The following is an 8,075-nucleotide window of genomic DNA, read 5'->3' as shown; positions in this document are numbered from 1 at the left end:
TTTCCAAGGCTTTTTTTAAAGACAGTCTCACTCTGCTGCCCTGGCCAGAGTGCGGTGACACGATTTCAGCTCACTGCAAGCTCCACCTCCAGGGTTCACGCCATTCTGCCTCAGCCTCCTGAGTAGCTGGGAATACAGGCGCCTGGCTTATTTTTTGTATTTTTAGTAGAGACGGGGTTTCACTGTGTCAGCCAGGATGGTCTTGTGATCTGCATGCCTTGGCCTCCCAAAGTGCTGGGATTATAGGCGTAAGCCACTGTGCCCAGCCTCCAGATTTCCAAGTTTTTAAGCCTCCATGCAAACAGGCATAAGCAAGCACTCCTTGGCTCTACATTTGCAGGACGAGTAAAAAGCTGGACTACCATTCAGATGTTGCTAGAAATGTATTCCCAGTGGCTATTCTCCATGCATGTAGCTCCTAGGTTCAAGAGCAGTGTGGTCTATGGATTTTCTACACAACCTGCCATAAACAAAATTTAAGCCTTTGGAAATTTATAGCATTTTCAGTTAATTTCATTTGCATATTTATCTCTGCAAGATTATCGACTAGAAATGTTTCAGAACTTCTCAAATGGAAACATCATACAGCCCTTAAAACTAAGCTCATAATTTAAAAATGTATGCAGATTAAAAGGCTCAAATTGCCAAGACTTGGACATTACCACTTCCAAGTTAATACTTTTAGTGGTTTTTATGCCTTTAATGGTTTGAAGCCCTTAGTTGAAAACTTAAAAATGGCATTGAATGGCTGCTGCAATAAGGACACATCAATTTTGGCCCAAGTAGACTAGGAGGACCAAATCTTGCTTAGGCTTTTAAAAAATGCCTACACACTGGGTCTGGGGATTGAGGTTATTTTCCTGAATTATGGCCAATTATGGATTACAATTCAGGGTTAAAGATACACATATTCTCAGGTCATATTCATGATAGCATTTTTTTTTTTTTGAGACGACAGAGTCTCGCCCTGTCACCCAGGCTGGAGTACAGTGGCACAATCTTGGCTCACTGTAAGCCCCACCTCCCAGGTTCACGCCATTCTCCTGCCTCAGCCTCAGGAGTAGCTGGGACTACAGGCGCCTGCCACCGCGCCCAGCTAATTTTTTGTATTTTTAGTAGAAACGGGGTTTCACTGTGGTCTCGATCTCCTAACCTTGTGATCTGCCCCGCCTCGGCCTCCCAAAGTGCTGGGATTACAGGCGTGAGCCACCGCGCCTGGCCATTATGATAGCATTTTTTAAGAGCCAAAGTCTCAAGTCACCCAGGCTAGAGTGCAGTGGCTTGATAATGGTTCGCTACAGCCTCCAACTTCTATGTTCAAGTGATCCTCCTCCTACCTCAGCCTTTCAAAGTGTTGGGATTATAGGCATGTACCCATGGCCCCAAAGCACTTTAACAAATGAGTAACAGACACAGTTAAGGTAGAACCTAGCATTTTATTTAGATCTTCATTAAACTGTTGGAATTGAGAACCAGACATACGTAATAAACCTCCAAAAATAGATCCTGAAAGGCACTTTCTGCTTAGGGCAAGCAGTCATGGAATAAGCATGTAAACAAGCTGGCTTCTCTGTACCACACCAGCCAAGTCAGCTTTCTCCATGGCCAGCTGCACCAGCTCTGCCCTCCCTTCTGTTAACACCAGCCAGACCCCCTGTAGGTCTAACCCAAGGTTTTTCTGTAGGACACCTTGGCCTACCTGGGAATGCTGGAAACATGTTGTTAAAGGAATCATGGTGTTGAGAGAAAAAAAAAAATCTTTTAAAAGCTGCCATCTGAGGTGATGGCTTCTCTGTACTTACGCCATACCCCAGAATACAATAAATAAGCAATTAGAAAACGTTCAAGTATGAAGGGATTTCCTCCTCCCCGCCAAAAGCACTGCTCTCTGAAGGAAGCTGGTTTCTCTGTAGCTACACCAGCTGTTCAGAAAGCTCATTGGACCTGGTTTTGAAAATAAAACAAAGTTAAAACCCTGGGAGGAGTTATTGTGCAGTGTGGAGTACTCAGGCTTTCTTATAAAGAAAAAAAAAAGTTATCTGGTACCAAAGTGTGCAACCTACAGACCCTCAGGTACTGCCCTGTGACTTCTCTGTATGACATCACAAGGCTGCCAAGTGCCTGTTTTTCTAGAACTAGGAGTTGGTGAGGTTTGGCTAGTGCTGAAACCATGCATAGGATTGGTTTACTAAATTAAAACCTTATTACGTACGTCCTCCAAAAGACAGCTGAAAGTGGAGAGATTTTGATTTGGTGCTGTTAGAGGTGGCAATTAAGAGCATAAGCACCAGGGAGATGGTTTAATGGTAACTGCCTTTTTTGATGTCAGGCTGGAGCTCCAACTGGGAACTTGCGTTACATGCAAGATTGATTGGATAGGGAACACTCCCTGACAAAGAGCTACATAATTAGAAATGGATCAAGTTACAGGGAGGATAAGGGGAAGGCTTCACATTCATAATAGAGCTCAAGACATTACAAATTCATGCTGACAGGGCTGTGGCATTGCCAGACAGAGGCTATAAGTGGAACTACAAGTACTTTACGTGCACATTACAAGGACATTTTCAGCATCTGGTGGGAAAGTCAATGCAATTATGACTTTGGAGCGTTGGGTGATAGGGCACAAAGGTTCAATTTCAAAGCATTATTTACTACAGTGTTGTTTCTAGGCAGTTACATGGATCACCTATGCTCACTAAATTCATTATAATGGTGAACAAAACACCTAGGGACAGAATAGCAAGCCCAACTTACAGTCCCCCACAAAAGCTAAAATTCATGTCATTGACTAGAGTGACTGCAACTGGTCAGGAGCTGAAAGAGGACAGGAAAATTTAGGAAGGAGGGCCCTTTCCCTCAGAGCTTGAAGGCTTCTCTGTAGCCTACGCCAACAAGTCTGGGGAAAAAAGGCTAACACTTTCAATATTTAAGCTTTTTGGGCACTTCCCATGGGAAGCTGTCCCTACCAAAGTGGCCATAGGCTGCAGTCCTCTGATAAATTGGCTTCTTCAGATCCAGATCCCTGGAATATACAAGTCCGTAACTTAATATGTAGCATTAAATTAAAATAAAGCAAAACAATCAGCAAGACTCATTTTCAAGAGCTCTGGCAAATGAGTTCTCTGGGATATGCTAGGAAAAAAATTTGTGGCAAAAGTGTTACTTCCCTCGTGTCCAAACTCCTTGCACAGTCCTTATTAGTAACTATAGTTGTTTTTCCGTCCCTGGCTCAACAAATACGAAAACGTGTCATTATTCTGAGAAATTTCAATTGTCAAAAAGCTCATCTGAGATCACACAATACTTACCAAGGTCCCGCCGCCCACACCCTACCACGGTTTTTACATTGTAACAAACCTTGAGCATCCCACTTTATTTTCTTAACACCCTTAGGTAAGAAGAGCACAAAGCTCAAATATCAAATCTGGAAGATTCTCTAGAGTGGTTAGCCTAAACCATGGAGCACCGTAATTGTAAATTTCTCAAATAACTAAGTCTTCACTAAGGCAGCAGTTCAAAACTGTTCCAGGAATTAAAATACATTCCCATTTGAGGAGTCTTCCTTCACACCTTCACCTCCTCAGCCTTAAGTATATATAACACACACCCACACCCTCAATACTTGACTAGCAATAGGCTTTACCATCTTTACCTGACAATGACCCCAGGGCGGAGATCGAAATTCTTCTTCACAATCTCTAATAGCTCTCTCTCACTCTTCTGAGAGGTACCATAATGGAAAATGGAGATAGATAATGGATGAGAAACTCCAATAGCATAAGAGACCTAAAAGGATTCAAATGTCGTAAGAATCAGTGATTGCAAAGACCCATATACTTGTATAATACACTGGTATAAAACAAGTAGTTAAAGAGATTACTACTAAATACCCTCCCACTTACATGACTTTTAATCGTTCCGGTTATATAAAGAGTGTATACCTGAACAAGAACCCTCCGGCACAGACCTCCTTTAACAAGGGATTTTGCCACCCAACGAGCAGCATAAGCAGCTGAACGGTCGACCTTGGTATAATCCTTTCCTGAAAAGGCACCTCCTCCATGAGCACCCCAACCGCCATAAGTGTCCACAATGATTTTCCGTCCAGTCAAACCAGCATCACCCTGAAATTACAGGATTTAAGTTACTTTACGCCTAGTGCTTTCCAAGTGGATTAGGTTGCCTATTCTGAATTCACTCAGCAAATATCCTCCGATGATTCACATGTAGGTTTCAGAAAGCCTGAAAAAAATGTAGTAGCCAAAATTTTAAGTAACCATCAAAAATCCAGAAAAATGCAACAAAATGGCATTACCTGAGGCCCACCAATAACAAATCTGCCACTTGGCTGTAGGTGGTAGATTGTATCCTCATCAAGGTATTTCGCAGGCACAACTGCTTTGATGACTTTCTCCTTTAGGGCATCCCTCATCTCATCAAGACAAACCTCTTCATCATGCTGAACAGATATAACAATTGTGTGGACTCTGATGGGAAGCACAGCACCTCGATCCTGCATATACTGCACAGTAACCTTGAAGGCAACACAGGTCATCAGAACAGTATACCAAACAATAGCTTTGTATTGGTTTCTCTACCTGAAGTTACAATACAGGAAAACAAATGCTATCTTTTTCAGTTAGCTATTATCAAAATTATGGATCTTCTGTGCTGATGTAATAAATGAGACAACCAAGCTTTATGATCATCACTTACTTGAGTTTTAGAATCAGGGCGTAACCAAGGCAAAGTGCCATTACGGCGTAGTTCTGCCAGTTTGGCATTTAGCTTGTGTGCCAAGACAATGGTTAAAGGCATACACTCCTCAGTTTCATCAGTGGCATAGCCAAACATTAAGCCCTAAAGAAGAAAAAGTCACCAATGTGATCAAGCTCCGGAATTTAATGTTAGAAGAGATTAAAACAGCCTCTACACCAAGATACCTGGTCTCCAGCACCAATGTCTTCTTCATTTCTGTCAAGATGAACACCTTGAGCAATATCTGGTGACTGTTGCTCCAAGGCTACCAGCACATTACAAGTCTTGTAGTCAAACCCTATAAACAAAAAACACATCATCTTGTTTAGGTCCTAGAAATATCTGCTGTTTACAGCAATTATCTGGAATTCTAAACACTGCTGAAGAAATCAAATATACCTAAACCATCAGACCTTTTAGAAAATGAACAGAATAGGGCTTAGTGTATAGTAAAATACAACTGGAGTTTAGGATTAGCAAGAACATTCTAGGAGTTTCTTCAAACCTCACAGCTGTTACCTAGAAAAAATGAGCAAAATCATTAAAACACACCTTTGGAAGAATCATCATATCCAATGTGTTTAACAGCTTCACGAACCACTTTCTGGTAGTCAACAGCAGCTCTGGATGTAATTTCCCCAGCAAGAAGGATCATTCCAGTTTTAGCGACAGTTTCTAATAAAAAGAGATATTCAACTCAAACATCACTTCTATAAAAATAATTTTTATGCTATCTTTCCACCAGTTGATAAGCACATTCTGAACCTACCACAAGCTACTTTGGCATCAGGATCCTGCTGAAGGTGGGCGTCAAGGACAGCATCACTGATCTGGTCACAAATCTTATCTGGAAAAGAGAAACTCCTGGCTCAATTTCTTGAACTTTAAACAAAGTATGTATGTATGTATGCAAGCTCCCTCCCTGTTACTATCTGTAAAATCTTTGGAGATTTTTAAAAACATGCTTAATACATCTTAATTCATTGTATATGCACTTTACTCCTAAAATTCAAAGTTTGCATTATAAATCTAACCACCAGAAAGGTGACTGTTAGTCCTATCTCCTTTAAAGAACAGAATTTGCCCTATATCATATTCACTTCCACAACTGTACCAAACCCCTCTGCACCTGGGTGTCTGGTAGAACTGAGGCCACAGGTAGACCAGTTTCCCTAATCTTAAGGAACACCAATTATAATGAGCAACAAGATAATTCAATTAAATAATTAAAGGAAAAGCATTTTGTGACTAAAATGGCAATTATATGATTTTCCTGTTAGGAGTTGCACAAGAAACAAAAGCTCAACAGTGTAGAAAATGCTCAAACGTATTCCGAATCCATGTCTCCCTGCTTTGCCATCTATTGTTAGGAGGGAGAGAAACAAATATCCCCCTAATTCAAGTTCGTTTTTCTGAATTTTCTATAACCACCTAGAACAGAATCCAAACATAATGTGGAAGCCAGACTGCAGGCTCTGGACTTCAGTCTACTACTAACTGGTATAACAGCTAACCTTCAGTACTCATCAAGATCCTGGGTTTGTCCTCTCATACCACTAAGTTACTTGTGGGACTTCATTATGGGCACAGTAAACTGACCAGACCCTAAAGCTACCAGATAGATAGCTACTGCGGTCATCCTAAGGGCAGAAACAGCCTAAAGAGCCAAATAATCATCTTTACTAGCCGATACGCTCAAGCTGAGATTTTCAGTTCCTAGAAATAGCTTTACCCCTCCTTCACGTGCCAATTGATCCCCATAATGGCGGTTGAGCGGACAAAGCCTCAAATAAAACCCTGCACCGAAGACTTTAAATGCGAACCCAAAGCAATAGCAGCTCCTAATTCATGCTTCCCATCCTTTTCACAAGGGGTCCAAATAAGGACTGCCTTCTTCGACGTGCACTATATTTAGTCAGAGGCCGTCACCTTGGAGGCAAGGCCATATCCGCCGAAGGGCATGTGCGTATTCTCCAGTGTGTGGTCAAGACCTAACCACTGAGGCAGTGGATCCAGACGACGTCGCGAGGCATAGGCCCCCCACCCCTCAAACCGAGGGCCAGGACAGCCGGGGAGGCCCCACGGCTCCCCCTCGCCCAGATACCACATGCGGTAAACACGTGGTCGCCGCTGCAATGCGGGGCGCGCGCTCCCGAGGGCCGGACGCGAGCACGCGGGGCGGGTCGCCCACTCCAAGTTTGTCAGACAGCAGGGGCCGGGAGGGGTTAACAGTGCCCTCCCTTCCCGGTCAGAACTCACTAGCGACCACAGCCCCCGCCCTTCATGTTTTCTGGAACCTTCCGCATGCCTAGGCGCGCGACCGAATGGAAAGGGAGGGGTGGGGTGGGGAGGGGAGGGGGAAGAGGAGCGGCGGCCACGCGCCAGGCCCTGGCGGCGCCACGAGGAAAGCGTGCGGTCGCCGCTCTTCCCACCACCCGGCGGACGAGGACGACCCGCGCGGGCCCCACCACCGGCCGGCCGCAGCCAGCCGGACCTTGGCGCTGCCTTCCGCCCCGCCCCACGCTTCGCTTCAGGCCGTCCCCTCACCTGGGTGGCCTTCCCCGACCGACTCTGAGGTGAAAAGGAACGTGCCCTCCTCGATGAACGCCTCGTGGAAGCCGTTGAGCTGTCCGTTCATGTTGGTGTCGGTGAGTGGAAGTGGCGTTACGAAAGAACAGCGGCGAGGCGGCAGCGGCTGCGAAATGCACAAGCTGCGGACAACGTTCTACTCGGAGCAGGCGGGCGGCGCGGAGCGAACGAAGCGGCGGGCGGTGCGGCCCGATATTTATAGAGCAGCGCCCGCGCGCGCCCGGCTCGGGCCCCGCCCCTCGGCGCCGCGCGCCAATGCACCACTTGCGCGGGGGTCGGGGGAGGAAGGGCAGCGCGACCCGCGGAGTCCGGGCTGAACCACACTGCGCGGACGCGGGAGGTGCTGTGGCAATCCGGCCCTCCAGAGACCGTTCAGCTATCTTGAGCCGCTAGAGCCACGGGAAAAATGCAGACGCGAGGAGACGGGGGGGTTTGCTCTTCCTTGTTTGATGTGGGAGAAAAAGCGACTGGGGCTTGCTGGACTCGCTCCCCTGTGCTGTGACATGGCACCTCCCTTCCGACCGTTGGCCGGGATAGCTTTCCCGGAGGTCGCGTCCCCCAGCGGAGGCGGCGGGAATCGCGGGGGTTTTGTACTGCGGCTGGGGTCTTTCTGGCCGCTCCGCCTCTAGATGCCGGGTGGCAGGGAGCCGGTGGCGGTCGGCCATGTGAAGGTGGCCATCTTGGCCGGCCAGCGAGGGCTCTTCACGGCCTTCCCTCGGCGTCCC

At 46.1% G+C, this 8,075-nt stretch overlaps 1 protein-coding gene across 1 annotated transcript; it reads right to left on the bottom strand.

Annotated features, from left to right (window-relative positions):
• Positions 1 to 1,416: 1,416 nt before the first annotated feature.
• On the bottom strand, positions 1,417 to 7,566 carry MAT2A (methionine adenosyltransferase 2A). Its single transcript, XM_032178933.2, has 9 exons — positions 7,309 to 7,566; positions 5,531 to 5,608; positions 5,314 to 5,436; positions 4,947 to 5,059; positions 4,720 to 4,863; positions 4,319 to 4,537; positions 3,945 to 4,127; positions 3,656 to 3,789; positions 1,417 to 3,025 (listed from the first exon to the last, which is right to left on the bottom strand). The coding sequence occupies exons 1-9, from the start codon at positions 7,397 to 7,399 to the stop codon at positions 2,923 to 2,925; spliced, it is 1,188 nt and encodes a 395-aa protein (XP_032034824.1). The 5' UTR covers positions 7,400 to 7,566; the 3' UTR covers positions 1,417 to 2,922.
• Positions 7,567 to 8,075: the final 509 nt, after the last annotated feature.

The sequence above is a fragment of the Hylobates moloch genome, unplaced genomic scaffold, assembly GCF_009828535.3.
Source record: "Hylobates moloch isolate HMO894 unplaced genomic scaffold, HMol_V3 SCAFFOLD_15, whole genome shotgun sequence".
Lineage (NCBI taxonomy): Eukaryota > Metazoa > Chordata > Mammalia > Primates > Hylobatidae > Hylobates > Hylobates moloch.
This window is presented reverse-complemented; position numbering and strand designations above follow the sequence as displayed.

Excerpts from the sequence above, each read along its gene's own strand:
- MAT2A (XM_032178933.2), bottom strand. The coding sequence starts at position 7,399 with ATGAACGGACAGCTCAACGGCTTCCACGAGGCGTTCATCGAGGAGGGC. Across the intron at positions 4,864-4,946 it reads ACATTGGTGCTGGAGACCAG|GGCTTAATGTTTGGCTATGC; the intron begins GTATCTTGGTGT and ends TTTCTTCTTTAG. Across the intron at positions 3,790-3,944 it reads GCCGGAGGGTTCTTGTTCAG|GTCTCTTATGCTATTGGAGT; the intron begins GTATACACTCTT and ends GAATCCTTTTAG.